Source organism: Marmota flaviventris, chromosome 9 (assembly GCF_047511675.1).
Source record: "Marmota flaviventris isolate mMarFla1 chromosome 9, mMarFla1.hap1, whole genome shotgun sequence".
NCBI lineage: Eukaryota > Metazoa > Chordata > Mammalia > Rodentia > Sciuridae > Marmota > Marmota flaviventris.
Window position 1 is genome coordinate 20184271 of NC_092506.1, and position 17558 is coordinate 20201828.

Genomic DNA, 17558 nt, shown 5'->3' on the forward strand with positions numbered 1-17558 from the left:
GTTTTATATATTTTTTTTTCTTCAACTATAACTTTTTTGTGTGTGTGCTGGGGATTGAACCCAGGGTGCTTGACCACTGAGACACATCCCCAGCCCTTTTTTATATTTTATTTAAAAACAGGGTGTTGCTGAGTTTCATAGGGCCTTGTCAAGTTGCTGACGCTGACTTTGAACTTGCCATCTTCCTGTCTCAGCCTCCCAAGGTGCCAAGATCACAGAGGTACCCCACACCCAGCTTCTTACTAAGCAGAAAAAAATTATGGTGTAGAGATTTTTTAAAAGCATTAGAAATGCCATCTTCTAATACATGAATTGTTTCCTCATGTTTTCCAGTGTTTATTATATACATGTGAAATATTTACCAAATCATTCCTTATGTTAAGGAGACAATTACTGCCCAGTAATTTGTTGAACTATTGAGGTTTTATATATTCAATTTAGTCTCTTTTGTTATAGTAAAGAAAAGGAAGCAAATAACCAAAATAGGGCTGGGGATACAGCTCAGTGGTTGAGCCTTGCATAGCATGAATGAGCACGAGGCTTTGGGTTTAATACCCAGCATGGCAAAAATAGAAAAAGAGTTATTCAGGAATATCCATATAAAATGGACCAGAGATAGAAATCCCTGTAATAATAATTTTGAAGCTTTGATGTTTGAGAGTGAACTATGAGAGTGAATCTATGGGTTTTTTTTTTTCTCCCTCTAATTTTTAACTCATTAGAAAGTGTAACGCTATATATAATCCATTTTGTGTGTGTGTATGCATTTATGTTTATTGAGGTTCATCTGCACTCTTATAAAAATATTAGATAATAGCATTGGTCATATCTTTTATAATAAATATTTGTTTTAAATGCTGTTTTTCCACAATATTTTTATTTTGTTTATTCATTTTTATGTGATACTGAGGATTGAAGCCAGTGCCTTACATGTATGAGGCAAGTGCTCTGCCACTGAGCCACAACCCCAGCCCTCTTTTGTAATAAATATTTATTGAGTACCTATTTTGTATCACACTGGAAGGAAATGATAATTAAGATACTGTCCAGTCCTTGCCCTAGAGGTGCTCAAAATATGATGAGGAAGGCTGATCTGCTAACCATTACCCTCAGAACAATGATAAACTTGATGGGGTTGTAGTGAGAGGTGTTAATTCCCTAATTCAGAAGTATCATTCACAGTAAATGCATTGAATGAGATTGTCTTGGCAGGTCAAAATCAGACTATTCTAATCCTAATCAGTTTCTTCTTACCTACAACTTCATCCTAGAATTCTCTGAGACCTTCTGAATAAGGTAACAACCTCAGTGAATCTCCTTCCTAGTTTCAATGTCTGTCCTTTGGAATCTAAATTTCTACTTGAATAGAAAAAATTAATTAAATTTAAAATTAATTCATTTAATTGTCTTGATAACCCTGAGGTAGATACTATTGTAACCAGAAAATGGCTGAGTCTGGTCACACCTGTTCAGACTGGAGATGTTAGGTTAGATGGTCTTTAGCCTCACTGAAATGATTCCCACACTAGTTTGCTAATGGCCTAAGACTTCAGTAAGATATGTTTATCTATCTGAAGACCATGGAGGGAATATAGGCTTAAAACTACATAAATCTCTTTCCTTTTAGTATGAAGAAGAGACAAAATGCAGAAATTGTTTTTATGAAAATAAAATTGAAAGTTGTTAATAACCTTTGGAGATCTCAAAGGTCAAGACCTAACTCCTTGAGATTCGAATGCATTTTCTCCTACAGTTTTCTTAGTAACTTTTCCTGGCAAATTAGATGAATGCACATCACAATTGCATTTTGCATGCACTATTTCTTTACTTACATAGAGCCATAGTGAATTCTTGGCCATTTTTTAAAATGTCACATTTCACTCACAAGAAGGGGGAGATAGCCAGGCATGGTGGTGCACACCTATAATCCCAGCGACTTGAGAGGCTGAGTTAGGAAGATCACAAGTTTGAAGCCAGCTCCAGCAACTTAGTGAGACCCTCAGCAATTTAGAAACCCTCAGCAATTTAGCGAGGCCCTGTCTCAAAAATTTTTAAAGGGATGGGGATGTGGCTCAGTGGTTAAGTACCCTTAAACTCAATTTCTGGTACCCCATAAAGGTGGGGGAGTACTTTTATATTTTACTTCCTATCACCTTTATGCCTGTCTGATATCATTGCCTACAATTCCTCTTGTTGTATAGAACAGTCTGTGAAAGAGTAAGGTGAGGCATTGGGGGCTGCTGGCATTCCTTAATGGGCATTTGAATTGCCATTTGAAGACTTGCTCAATTTTAAGGAAAGTTAAAAGAACAGTTTATAAAATGGGCTCTGTGTATTTACCGTGGTAGTTTGGCTGTTACCTGCAGTATTTTTTTTTACCCCTGGAGGAGGGATTAGGATTGTGATATTGGGAAATGGTCATTTCCTTTGTCTCTGGACCATTACCGGTGTTTCCACCAAAAAGGAGGTGGACTCAAGTGCAGTAGTCTTCGTAGTTGATCCTGCTCTTGCCTCTTGCCTGTGGACTGGAGGCAGTACCCTTAGGGCTGCAAAACCTTTGGGCAAAGGTAGGCTGCGGCCCCTTTAAACCTCTAGTGTGCTCGCGGAGAGGCACTAAGGGTGGGGCGGGCACTGACAGCAGTGCTCCGGGCCCCGCCCCCGGAGGAGGCGTTTCCCAGCGGCCCCGCCGCACCAATGCCTCCGCCGCCCGCCTGCTGGGTATTCCTGCTGATCCTGCTCTGACCTTAGGGCCCCCGACCTCTCCCTGCTTGGGAGCGTAAGTGTCAGATTGCGGTTGAGGGGCAAATACCCTCTTATCCGTGCCGGAAGTCCTGGTGGACCGTACTGGGGACTTTCCTGGCCTATCATAGGCTAAGGCAGTGAAAGAGCGTAAACAATGCCGGCTGCAGTGAGCTAAAGCCTGGGCATCTGCTCTACTTCTGGGTGTTGACAGCGTCCCTAGGGTGCTTGTTCGGATATGCAGTGGGTGAGCGGCGCCCACGACCTGGCTTTGCCCCAGCCTGGTTTCTACTTATGGTGAGGAGAGGATTGCTTTTACCAGAGTGTAACCCAGTTGAGCTGGGTGGGTGGAGCTGACTCAAATGCTTTGGGCCTTTGGTCCTTAAACCTGGGATTGGAACACCTGGGTAACTTCGGGATGAGTAAGCATTAGGTTTTCAGTCGCCTTGGAACAGTAGAGCAGTAACTCTCAAAGTTGACCTAATTCACAGCTGGGTTTAGCTTTCCTTCTCCCCAGAGGCCTGTATTTGTATCCAGTCCCCCTTTGGAGACATTGACAGTGATCATCTATTAGAGTCTAGTTAACCTTTCCTGCTGATAGAATGGCACTGTAAAAGACAGCTCTTTACCTGTCTCATCTCTGAGGGAATTTGCAGGAAGCCATGATCCCAAAATGAGAAAAGAAACACAGCAAAGTTTGCTTAGATGACCTGTTAGAGAAGCACTTCAGATTTCTAGTCTCTGGTTAACGCAGAATATGCCAGTAAGAGAATAACACTTGCCCTGGTTAATGGATAGTACCTGGAGGCAGTAAAGTTTTTAAATTAGATGGAAAGCCTTGTCATTTTTGCTACCTGCTAGAGATGAGATTTTGTCTGGCCTTGACAAAATAATAAAAATCTTAAGTTTTCTATGACAGTTACATAACTGTATGCTTCTTTGGTCCAGTTGTCCTTCCTAGACATGGTTTGAGTAAAGATTTCTGAGTGGGTGCATGCATTCTTCTTTATCTTTGTTCATAATTACTGTCTTATTTTTTAATGAACCTATCACCACACCTTAATGGTCATTCAAAGTTTTATTTTAATTTAATTTTATTTTGTGTGTGTGTGTGGTTTTGAGATAGGTAATAGTATGTTACCCAGGCTGGCCCCAAACTCCTGGGCTCAAGCAATCCTGTGTCAACCTCCAAAGTAACTAAGACTACAATTGTACCACCCTGCCTGACTTAGGGGTTGCAGATTGCTTTTTTTTTTTTTAATGTTTTATTAGTTATTGATGGACCTTTATTTATTTAATTGCTTATATGTGATGCTAAGAATTGAACCCAGTGCCTCACACATGCTAGGCAAGCACTCTATACTGAGCCACAACCCCAGCCCTGCAGATTGCTTTTTTTTTTAATAGGTGGACACAACATCTTAATTTAATTTTATTTTTTTATATGGTGCTGAGGATCAAACCCAGTGCCTCACGCATGCTAGACAAGTATTCTACCTCTGAGCCACAACCCCAGCCCCCAGATTGCTTTTTGAGTGTGCAGAAAATTTCCTTGAACTTCCCTCAAACTCATGCTGTGCTTCTGCAGTAGCATCTCATTAGCCAGACATGGTGTCCAAGAAAGGTAATCAAGTCCAGATCTCTTGTATTGTATTAGTGAAGAGCTTTTGTAGGTCATAATCTTGGGAATTTGCTATAAAATAGTTATGCTGTCAATGCTTCTCCAAGTAGAAATCAAAAACAATCTAGTTAGTGGCTCTATAATTATCCTTACAGATTCTCAAAATACAGGAATTTAAAATAAAAGGACACTACACTTGAGCCTTTGGGTGTTTAGGGAAAAGTGGTGGACTGTGAAGTAGGAGACAAGTTCTAGGCCCAGCTCTAACATTACTCATGATGTAATCGCTCTATGCCTTACTTTATTTAGTTGTTGAAGAATGAGAAAATGGTAGGTTGCTGGGGCCTATATTTTACAATAGGACATAGTACATAATAATGTTATTTGAACACTGAGCACTTTAGTGTTCAAATTGAACAATTTGGAATTCTAAGTTCTACCTTTATGTATAACCTTGAAAATATTTCTTAAACTCTGATCTAAAAATAAACAATTGCATCTAAACGTTTTTCGGTAACAGGGTAAGCTATATGGTATTTGAGCTCTTTGAGACATTACATATTATCAGTGGGGTAAGGTGATGATATTGCTGTAGAACATATATATTTTAGCTGGTCTCCTTTCCTTTGTCTCTGTTTTAAACTGGGGTAAAACCTCCTAAGAGCACTGAACAATTTGAAATTTCTAGATATTTCAATAAGGACTAGATTGTATGAACTATATAAGCAAGCATGATATATAGTTCGGATTAAAATCTTACTAATGTTTCTGTTTCTTGGCAATATTATTTGCTCTCAAGCATTAAACCCTGCTACTTAATGAAAAAATTTGATTTTCTATGTTTATATTTATAAAATTCAGATCCCTCTTTTCATTCCTGGTACCATATTTTTAGTCACTTGAAGATCAGAGTTCCGAAGTCTAAAGCCAAACTCATCATAATTCCTTGCCTGTCCTCCCAAAGACTTCAGTTTCCCCTGCCCCACCCCTTTCCATTTCTATTGTGAAGACCTCCAGTTCTGGCTCTTTTTAATCTTTTTTTTTTTTTTTTTTTTTAAATCAGGTATTGAACCCTGGGGTGCTTAACCACTTAACCCCAGCCCTTTTTAATTTTTGTTTTGAGACAGGAACTTGCCAAATTGTTTAGGGCCTTGCTAAGTTACTGAGGCTGGTTTTGAACTCATGATCCTCCTGCCTCAGCCTCCTGAGCCACTGGAATTAAGGTATGCACCACAATTTTAGTCCTGTAGTACTGCAATAATTTCCTATCAAACCTCTATTTTGCTTCATTTCCAATTCATTCTATTTAAAGTTTATCTATCTGAATAAGTAGGATCATGTTATTGCCCTGCTTCAATTAACCAGCATTTCCTGCTGTCTAGCATAATTTAATTATCTCCATGATCTGACCATAGTCTTCCTTTCTGATATTATATTCCCATAATGGAGTGTTCTGTAAACATGGTCAATATTTTCCTACCTCCAAAACTTTTGCCTTTCATGTTTTTTCAGCCTACAATATCTTATTTTCTACTGGTTTTGTTGTTGTTTGTTTGGTACCAGGGATTGAATCCAGGGGCACTTAACCACTGAGCCACATCCCCAGGGCCCTTTCTTTTAAAGTTTTTGCATTTTAAAAAATATATATATTTTTTCTAGTTGTAGATGAACACAATTTATTTATTTATTTATTTATATGTGGTGCTGAGGATCAAACCCAGTGCCTCACACGTTCGAGGCAGGCGCTCTACCACTGAGCTATAGCCCCAGCCCTACATTTTTTTTTTAATATTCATTTTTTAGTTGTAGTTGGACACAACACCTTTATTCACTTATTTATTTTTATGTGGTGCTGAGGATCGAACCCAGGGTCTCACACATGTGAGGCAAGCACTCTACCGCTGAGCCACAACCCCAGCCCTTTTTATTGGGTCTTGCTAAATTGCTTAGGGCCTTGCTAAGTTGCCAGGCTGGCTTTAAATTTGTGATCCTCTTCCTTCAATGTCCCAAATTGCTGGGATTACAGGGTTGTGCTGCCACCCCTGGCTTCTACCAGCTGTTTAAAAGAAAAAATTCCACCTAACATTCATCACTGAGTTCAAATGCGATCCTTTCTATGAAGTTCTCTCTGATGATCCCTCACATGCTGCTAATCCTATCTTTGAACTACCATGACCCTATTGTCCCTGCTTGTGCATTTTCCATCTACAGTATATTTCATATTATAATGATTTGTTTACAATATATTTTATATTATACATTGTTTATATAATTTTTAAATTTGTAAATTCCTTGAGAATATTATTATTTACTAGAAAGGAGATTGAGTGAATATTTTTTTTTTTGTACCAGGGATTGAACCAGGGGTACTTAACCACTAGGCCACATCCCAGCCTTCTTTAATTGATATTTTGAGATAGGATCTCAATAGGTTGCTTAGGCCTCATTAAGTTGCTGGGGCTGGCTTTGAACTTGGGATCCTTCCTGCCTCAGCTTCCCAAGTTTCTAGGATTACCGGATGCACCACTGCACCTGGCTTATTAGTTTTTTTTAAAAAAAAAAAAAAAAAAAAAAACAGCCTTACTGAGGAATATAATTTATTACTATGCAGTTAACCCATTAAAAGTATGTAAATCGTTGGCCTTTAGTATACTCATTTGTGTTAACCATCACCATATACAACTTAAGAATTTTCATTACCTCAAAAAGAAATTCTCATACCTCTTAGCCATCTTAGCCATCAAACACTACCACCACTACCAATACCTTCAAACATTCAAGTCCTAGGCAACCACTAAATCTATTTTCTTTACCCTATTCTGGACATTTTGTAAAAATGGAATCATACCATGTGTAGTCCTTTTTGAATGGTTTCTTTGAGCATAATGTTTCCAAGGCTCATCCATGTTATAATCTGTGTCAGTACTTTATTTCTTTATAATAATGTTTATGCTATGAATTTAACACATTTTATTTATCTATTTGATAGTTGATGGGCATTTGGGTTATTTCCACTTTTTGGTTATTATGAATGTTTGGTTTTAATTTGCTGTATATATTGAAAATATTGTGGAAATTGGAAAGAAAAAAGGAAAAAATGAAAGGAAGAGAGAATCTTGTGAAAATGGAAGGCGTAGAGAATGAGGGGAGGGAAAGGGGAGATACAGGGAAATGAGAGTGACTAATTTATACTATTATGTGCATGTACAAATACATAACAAGTCCCACTGTTATATATGTTTATAATGCACACGAAAAAATAATTTTGTTGTTCATGTCAAGAAAAGGTTTTCTTTTCAACTTTCTGGGAATAAGGGTTTCCAGGGAAGGGGTTAAACTGCATGGTTACCCCTAAATCACAAACTATGGTCATGTCTCTCTTATCCAAAGGCAGATGAATATTTTAAGATCCAGTTGGTAGTTAGTCTTGGTTATGATGCAGCTTATCCAAAGGCTGATGAATATTTTAAGATCCAGTTGGTAGTTAGTCTTGGTTATGATGCAGCTGCTTTTATTTTCGTTGGGTTAGGTAATCATTAAAATATGTCTTATTTATAAAGTGTGAATGGTTTTAAGTATGTATTTATCTAGAAGCTATATGTAAATAAATTGTAGTAATTTCACTATACTAGGAATCAAGAACCTCCTATAGGCCAGTCTCCCCTACTTAAGTGACCTTGGACAACATATTTAACTGCACTGTTATTTAACTGCACTCTTGTTTTCCTATATGTAAAAAGAGGATAATGATGCTTGCTTTATCCCATTTTCTTTTCTTTTTTAAATATATTTTCTTTTAGTTGTAGATGGACAAAATACCTTTATTTTATTTATTTATTTTTATGTGGTGCTGAGCATCATACCCAGTGCCTCACAGGTACTAGGCAAGCACTCTACCTACCACTGAGATACAACCACAGCCTTTTTTTTTTTTTTTTTAATTTGTGAGTATAGAGACAAATAAAGTTCTTGCTCAAGAGCATCTTACATGTAGTTTAATAGGGAAGAGCCACATTACTAACACCTTTAAAAGAAAAAAAAAAAAAAGACATGAAATCAGAACGTGCTGCACCGGGTAGCCCACATCTGTAATCCCAGGGACTTGTGAGGCTGAGGCAGGAATGTTGCTAGTTCAAGGCTAGCCTAGCAAGACCCTATTTCAAAATAAAGAATTAAAAGGGCTGGGGATATAGCTCAGTGTACCTTAAAATATTTAAAAACATTATAAAATGCGACGGAAAGTGTGACACAATATCTCAAAATATTTTTGCTCACTATAACTTCAGAATAACAGTAGTTATTAAACCTGCTAAATAACGCCTATTATTTAGTATATTAGTGGAGAAGCCCAATCATTATTCACATTTTAAAATATGTTCGAACATAATTTTAATAGTGTTATATTTTATGCATTAAAAAGTATTCTGTGGGGTGTAGCTCAGTGGTAGAGCACTTGCCTAGCATTTATATGAGGCACTGGATTTGATCCTCAGCACCTCATAAAAATAAATAAATAAATAGAAGGTATTGTGTCCATCTACAACTGAAAGAAAGAAAAAAAAAAGTATTCTCCAAAAGGGCTTTTAGACCTCACAGGTTAGTGGCACAGATAAAAAAAAAATTCTTTTGTAGACTAGTAAGACAAAATGAGAACAGTGTTAATTTCATCTTATATTTGCACAAACAAGAGAACCTTGCCCTCATGTATTAACTAAACCAAAGAGGTTAAACAAAGGGGGGGCTTCAGTTTCAGTTCTTTAATTTGCAAATGCATAAATAAAAGTAAAGAAAGTGATTATAACAAAACTATATGTTATAGTACATTTTATTTTCTTTCAAGTGTTTTGTTTTTGTTTTTTTTTTTAATTTTTTTTAGATGTTGATGAACCTTTATTTTATTCATTTATTTATATGCAGTGCTGAAAATGGAGCCCAATGCCTCACACATGGCTAGGCAAGTGCTCTACCACTGAGCCATAATCCCAGCCCCTCAAGTGTTTTTGACTTATTAATGAGTGTATCATTTTCAAGTAACTTATGAACAAAATGTTCTAACTAAATTTATTTTGAGATATTTGTGTTTGTTCTTTTAATTCTATTAATTTGCAAAATAAAGTCAAATGTAATTTAAAATGAAATATTTTCAAATTGGGAATGCCAAATACTTATAATGACAATAAAATAAGACCATTTATTTTACTCTTGCTGAATGCTAAGTACATAGTCTAAGAGTTTTACAAGAACTAACACGTAATCCACAATGATCCAACTGAGCTATGCCCTCAGCTCTTAGAGCACACTTCCAATAGGTGGGTACTATTCTCTCTCTCCTTCACATGAAAGTGTGCTGAGGCAATATACATTTGCCTAAGTATATTTACCCAAGGTCTCACCTCAAGTTGGTAATGGGGTTTTTGTTTTATTTATTTGTTTTGGTACTGGAGATTGAACCTAGGGATGCTCAACAACTGAATCACATCCTCAGCCCTTTAAATTTTTTATTTTATTTATTTTATATATATATATATTTTTATTAGTTGCACATGACAATACAATGATCTTGACATATCATACATTTGAATCAAATGGGTATAGGGTCTTCTAAATTGCTGAGGACCTCACTAAGTTGCTGAGGCTGGTCTTGAAGTTGTGATTCTCTTGCTTCAGCCTCCTAAATTGCCGGGATTACAGACATTTGCTACCATGCTCGGCAAATCATTAGTGGTTTTAAAGATAAAGAATTCTTTTTTCTTTAGATTCACAGGCAGAAACTGAAAGTAATAAACATAATCTATATAATAACTCCTAAATTTTAATCACTGTGTTACATCTCCTTCTTGAGCTCCAGGCTTGAATCTCTAACTGCTGCCCACATCTATACTTGTTTACTGTGCATGTCCAGCTCAGTTTGTCCAAGACCCCTTCTCCATCACTCTCTTTTAAACTTCTTCGACATTCACTCAACAAGGGCCTGCTTTGATATTTGCAAGCTACCATCATCTTTATTTAGACCTTTCTTGCAACCTGTTTTCCCTCTATCTCTACTATATTCCAAGCTATTCTTTATATTGTTTTATATTTATATTATATTATCTCTGAAAAAAAAAAAAACAAGTTTGATAATGTGTAATTTTATCACCAACAGTCCTCCAGAATCTTTTGTCCTTGGGTTAAAATCCAAATTCCTGGGCTGGGGATATAGCTCACTTGGTAGAATGCTTGCCTCACATGCACAAAGCCCTGGGTTCAATCCGCAGCACAAAAAAAAAAAAAAAGAAAAGAAAAGAAAAATCCAAGTTCCTTAATATTTGCTTACAAAAGCCTTCCAGGTTCTAAACTTGACTACTTCCCAACTTTATTTTCCATCCTCTTACTCTCCTTGTTGGATTTACACTTGAACCTTGCTGAATAAACCTACCAAAATCAAAGAAGTTAGACCAGATGCTATGAAAATTTCTAAGATGTTTAGCTCTCTTTCTGTATTCATCTCTGGTTATAGTTTGTGAGCCAGCACAAGACTTTGGACCACACTTTTTTTGTTTCGTTTTGTTTCTTTGCAGTGTTCAGGATCTAACCCAGGGCTTGTGCATGCTAGACAGACATTCTACAACTGAGTTATGCCCTCAGCTCTTAGAGCAAACTTCCAATAGCACTGAACTATATAGTATACTACTTGGATAGATTTTATAAGTGTCAGAAACATGAGGATGCCTCAAGAAATTAGGCACGTAGACAGGCACAGTGGTGCATGCATGCCTGTAATCCCAGCGGCTTGAAGGCTGAAGCAGTAGGATTGCAGCCTTCAAAACCTGGAGGCGCTAAGCAACTCAATGAGACCCTGTCTCTAAATAAAATACAAAATAGGGCTGGGGATGTGGTTTAGTGTTTGAGTGTCCCTGATTTCAATCCCTGGTATCCAAAACAAACAAACAAACAACAACAACAAAAAGCCCACAAAGAAATTAGGCACATACTCAGAAGTTACTCAGAAAGCCAAACTTTTTTTTTTTTTTTTTTTTTTAACATTTTCATTTTCTTTAAAGAGAGAGTGAGAGAGAGAGAGAGAATTTTTAATATTTATTTTTTAGTTTTTGGCAGACACAACATCTTTGTATGTGGTGCTGAGGATCGAACCCGGGCCGCACGCATGCCAGGCGAGCGCGCTACCGCTTGAGCCACATCCCCAGCCCCGAAAGCCAAACTTTTTACTTCTGCAGAAGGGTGTGCTACTGAACAGAGTCTGCCAAGCAAGCACACTTGGGTTGGTAGTCTGCCTATTTTCATCCTTAAGGCAGCACTGCCCCTGCTCTGAAAGAAGGAGCTTAAGGTTACAATATGCCTGATAGGCTAATTTTAAAATTGGGGCGGACAAAGGAAGGGCTGTAGTTAAAATGGCTACAATTGGATACAGGTTGGGAAGCTGAAAATGATTGTGATTTTATCTTACCTCTGATTTTACACTTAAGGCAAAATACTGTATCCTGAAAGTGGACCATCAGATTATTTTTCACAAGCAAAATTGTGAAATAACTTGTTACAGAAGACTACATACAGTATAACCTTTTTTCTAGAGCTCACAAATGATCATACACAGTTAATTTTATTACTTAGGGATATGTGATTAAGGCATAAACCCAAACATATTTCAGAAATGTGCTTCTGTGGGAAAAAGGATGGGGTGGGAAGAAACAGGTACAGTAATGATAGTGTTTCAATTTTTAGATTGGTAGATATGCCAGTTTTATTGTAATACTTCATAACTCATTGACACATATGTTTTTTTGTGTGAAAAGTTCTGAAAATATTTTAAAATTAAAATAATTATGGGGAAAAGTTAATGAAGTTCTTTTTTTTTTCTTAGTATATCAATCCTGAACAAAGACAAAGACCAAGAGTGCTGAGTGTCACATGTATACACAAACACTGAATCCATTATTTTAGTGGCCATATAAGTTTTTAGTATAAAGCAGGCCTTTCCTTTGCATAAGAAGGAAGAAAATCATGAATAACTTTTTAAAAACTAGGTTATAAAATAGCAGGTGTCATTTCTGAATATATAACACAATGCATCTAAATCTTATATGGGGGAGTTAGTTTGGGCATTTCCTTTGTGTTTCTAAAAGGAGAATAGGACAACAGGAACAAAAAGTATTGCAATGAACTCAGAATATGACAACTGAATATTATTATTTACATGCTCTTGGTTGTAGAATATTTTCAAAGCTTTTATTGAGTGTTTCTCTTTGAAAAATAGTCTGATAGGTAAAGGTTACTTTTGCAGTTCAGATTTTTACTAAGTAAATTTAGAGATTTTCATCCCAGGCTGCACATTAGAATCACCTAGAGGAACTTTTTAAAAAGTAATTTGAGGTAAAATTCATATAACAAAATTTAATTATTTATTTTTAAAGTAGTCCTGGGGATTGAACCCAGGTCCTATTAGCCATTTTTTTTTCTAAAATTTTTTGTTATAGTTTAGATGGACACAATACCTTTATTTATTTTTATGTGGTAAAGAGGATCGAACCTAGTGCCTCACATGTGCTAGGCAAGCACTTTACTACTTATCCAACAGAGCTATGCCCTCAGCTCTTAGAGCACATTTCCCCAGCCCTCAAATTAACCATTTTTAAATGAACAACTTAGTGACATTTAGTGCATTCCCCATGTTGTATATCCACCACCTCTAATCTAGTTCCAAAACCTTTCCATCATTCCAAAGAACCTGTTAGTACTCCCTCATCCTCTCAGCATTTTCTATTCATTCCCCACTCTTCCAAACTCCTGGCAGCCACCAGTCTGCATGTTTTCTGTATAGATTTATCTGTTTCGTATAGTGTGGGAGCTTTTCTCTTTGGCTTAACATATTGTTTTACTTAACATGTTGTTTTTGAGATTCATCCATGGTGTAGCTTTATCAGTATTTTGTTCCTTTTTATAGCAGAGTGATATTTCATTGCATGTACATATCACTGTTTATTCATCTTTTGATGGGATATTTGGCTGGTTTTTGTTTTAGGCTATAGTAGAATTGTGGGATCAAATGACAATTTTGTGTTTAACATTTTGAGGAAGTGCCAAATTGTTTACATAACAACTGGACCGTTTTGCATTTACCTTGGGAATTTTAAAATCTAATAATTTTGGTGTATTTTATAAACGTGCCAGTGTACAATTAATTATGGAGGGGGGACAGTCATTCACTATAGAGTTTGAAAAGCACTTCATAATTCATTCTTTTTCACTGGTATTTAATATTGCACTTTGTGAATACATCACTATATATTCATTGTACTTTTAAAAAATTTTTAAAAATATTTTTTAGTTGAAGTTGGACACAATACTTTTATTTATTTATTTTTATGTGGTGCTGAGGATCAAACCCAGTACCTTGCATGTGCTAGACGACCACTCTACCACTGAACCATAACCCCAGTCCAATTTTTTTAAACATTTTTTAATAACTTTTTTTTTTTTTTTAATGAGGTGTTGAGAACCGCACCTAGTGCCTCATCCATGCTAGGCAAGCGCTCTACCTCTGAGCTATAGCCCCAGCCCCTTCGCATCAGTTTTTAGGGTATATACCTGGAAATGAAATTGCTGGATGGTGAGATGCATGCATCTTCAATTTAGATAATCCTATACTGTTGTCCACATTACTGCACTAGCTTGTCCCACCATTGCTGAATTTTATGAGTTTCTTCAGATCCTATATTATGATTTGACTCACTCTAAAACACATTGCTGCCAGGTACATCGACACATACCTGTAACCCCAGAGACTTTAACCCCAGAGGCTAAAGCAGGAGGAGCCCAGGTTCAAGGCCAGCCTCAGCAACTTAGCAAGTTATGGAGGAGGGGACAGTCCTTCACTATAGAATTTGAAAAGTTTGAATTGAGATGTTAGCAGGTTAGGTAACTTAGTGAGATCCTGTCTCAAAATAAAAAAAGAGAGCTGGGGATGTGGCTTTGTTGTTAAAGGACCCTGGATTTACACCCTAGTACCAAAAAAAATAAAAATAAAAAAGACTGGGGATATAGCTCAGTAATTTCAATTCCCAGTACCAAAACAAACAAAACTTCCACAATTCAGGTTTCTTTTTATATAAATATAACTTTTCCTGAAATATCTCCTTCTTTTGAAAGGAAGGAATAAGATATAATTACACTGCCTACCAGTTGTGTTGTTTTGGGAAATTACTTAATCTTTATGAAGCTAGTGTATGAAGTGGGGAAAATACCCATTTTTCCCCATGTAGTTGATGTTAATACAGGTGTAATAACACATTTAAAAGGATTTTGCCCAGTACCCAATTCATAATAGAAATTACCACAGTATATATTTGTTAAACAAGTATTTACTAAAAATATATTTTATGTGAAACTAGGATTGGGAATAGAGAGGTTAGCAGGATCTCTTCTATGTAGTGCTATGTAGATATTAAGTCACATTCTCAAATAGGGGGAAATGTCTGTGGTAAGAGAAAATGTTACAAGAGGATTATCTTTCTTATTCATTTTTTAAATTAATTTATTAATTTATTTAGTGGTACTGAGTATTGAACCCAGAGGTGCTTTACAACTGAGCTACATCCCAGACTTTTTGTTTTTTATTTTTGAGACAGAGTTTTGTGAAGTTGCTGAAACTGGCCTCTAATTTGTAAGCCTTCTGCCTCAGCCTCCCAAGTGCTGGGATTACAGGCCTGCACCATTGCACACTCAGCTCTTTCATATAATTTATACACTGCATTCATTGCAATTACTAATTGGTAACTATTAGGTGGTAAATTATGTTTCAGTACTTTACTTCCTTGTGTATTTTCAGTAGGTACTAAATTTTTTTCATTTAACATACATTACTTTTGTAATCAGAAAAAAAGGGTGTTATCTAAATTGATAGCATTTGTTAAAGGAACATGGACTATAAACCTTAATAAAAATGCAACATTTATAAAGGAATACTCAGGGATTTAATTTTTTGCTAATTTATGTAAACATGGACTAGAATCATATTTACTGGAATTAGGTAGAGAGTTGTGTAGCATTGAGATTTTTCCCTTTATTATTTGTATTAGGGATTGAACCCAGGGGCACTTAACCACTGAGCCACATCCCCAGCCCTTTTTATTTAGAGACAGGGTCTCACTAAGTTGCTTAGGACCTTGCTAAGTTGCTGAAGCTAGCTTTGAACTTGTGATCTTCTTACCACAACCTCCTTGGCCAATGGGATTACAGGCATACACCACTACACCTGGCCTCTATAAGGAATTTTAGGTGAACAATTGAAAGAATGATTTCTCCAAAACTCTTTTCTTGTTCTCTTTTAGGGGAGAGAAATTTTTTTTCTTTGCCCTCCAAAAGTTTGATAATTGAATTAATGAACATATTATGTGGGAAGTGATTGAAGTTTTTATAACATCCTGAGCTACAGAAAGGAATAGGGGCTCAGGGCTTCTGGAGGCTGGAGAGGAGAGCACAGCATATAGAAACTTATCTCCTTAAGCTGATAAAGTCTCTCATGTAAACTACCCTCAGAAGAATAAGTAACATCTGTGGCAATCTTTCTCTGTTCCAGGTGATACCATCATCCCCAAATCCTATTTTTAGACAGATGGAAGACCTCAGAGAAAAGACCTCTGCTTGCCTCTGCTATTTACTAGTGTAGGTTACCTGTGTATTTATTAACTTCTTAAAAGGACAGCTTTTCAGAGCTATTCCCGTGTCTAAACTTTTCTGAATGACCAGATGGAAATATGCCAAGAAAATAGATTTTGGAGTGGCATAGTTTGGTCTTCCACACCCATTAAAAGGCCAAGTAGTTTTTAGCTCTTTGATTTTATTTTAGTTTGGTCATGTATCTAAGTTTTCCTTTGGCAAAATATATAACCATTTTTTAAAAAATGCTTAACCTTGATTTAGATTTAGATTTTTTTGATTAACTTTTTTTTTGTTTTGTTTTTAGAAAATGTTCTGTTAATGGAATTAAATGGGCATTTGATCAGAGAATGGAGTTTTTACTCTTGTATTGCATACAATATAAAATAATTGAGAAAAATAATTTTGTCTTAAGAGACAACTTGATTGCTGGAAATAATAAGTGTCTACTTTTATCTGACTAGGAACTACTTTTAATTCCAAGGAAAAACTGGAAGCACAATGGGAGATGACAGTGAATGGTTGAAATTGCCAGTTGATCAAAAATGTGAACACAAGGTAAGACTCATCTGAAATTTAAATTTCAGTGTTATTGACTTGTTTTGGCACCAATGGGATTGCTGTCTTACTTAGAAGCTTGTGAAAACATTGGCAGTTTCAAAAAACACTAGTGCCTTTTAGATGCATGTTATTTCATGTCTTTGAAAAATAGGTGTCTCCAGCTCAATTTTAAAAATATTTTTGAGTTTTGGGAAAGAATTGAAGAAAGAAAACAGAGCTGGGCATGGTGCTGCATGCCTGTAATCCCAGTGGCTCAGTAGGCTGAAGTAGGAGGACCACAGGTTCCAGGCCAACCTCAGCAACTTAGCAAGAACCTGTCTCAAAGTAAAAAGGACTGGGGATGTAGCTTAGCCCCTGGTTTCAATTCCCAGTTCTAAAAAAGAAAGGAAGGAAGGAAGGGAGATATATTAGTGAAGTGGAAAGTAAGTTGTACATTTAAAAAGTATAAGCGAGCTCTATCAATGAGCTAAATCCCCATCCCATGCAATTTTATTTTGAAACAAGATCTCCCTAAATTGCCCATTCTGGCCTCAGTTTGCAATCCTCCTGCCTCGGCCTCTCAAGTAGCTGGTTTATAGGTACACACCATGATGCCTGGCTTTTTTTTTTTTTTTAATATTTATTTTTTAGTTCTCGGCGGACACAACATCTTTGTATGTGGTGCTGAGGATCGAACCTGGGCCGCATGCATGCCAGGCGAGCGCGCTACCGCTTGAGCCACATCCCCAGCCCATGATGCCTGGCTTTAATAATTTTTAAAACAACAAATATCTACCAGTTAGTAGATTTTTTTTTTTTTTTTTGTATTTCATTCTCTCCCTTGTAAATTATTCTCCTCTAAGTTCTCAAGTTACCTGTTTTGTGTTCTTAACAACTAGTTTCCTTTAATCTTCATTATTTAAATTTATGGTTGTTGATTATTAAAAATACAGAATAGATATATTAACTCACACAGTTGTATCATTAGAATTCTACCTGTGAA

At 36.4% G+C, this 17558-nt stretch overlaps 1 protein-coding gene across 5 annotated transcripts in view; it reads left to right on the forward strand.

The window, feature by feature from the left end:
* Positions 1–17558, forward strand: part of Ckap5 (cytoskeleton associated protein 5) — a 102077-nt gene that overhangs the window by 20963 nt on the left and 63556 nt on the right. The window contains exons 1-3 of one of the 5 annotated variants that reach the window (XM_071616239.1): positions 2691–2776; positions 15936–16021; positions 16480–16573. In XM_071616239.1, the coding sequence (XP_071472340.1) occupies positions 16517–16573 (57 nt within the window). In that variant the 5' untranslated portion in view covers positions 2691–2776; positions 15936–16021; positions 16480–16516. Of the gene's footprint in view, positions 1–2686; positions 2777–3016; positions 3037–15935; positions 16022–16479; positions 16574–17558 lie in introns of those variants that run through there. The other 4 variants (XM_071616238.1, XM_071616240.1, XM_071616241.1 and 1 more) reach the window with 4 other exon arrangements.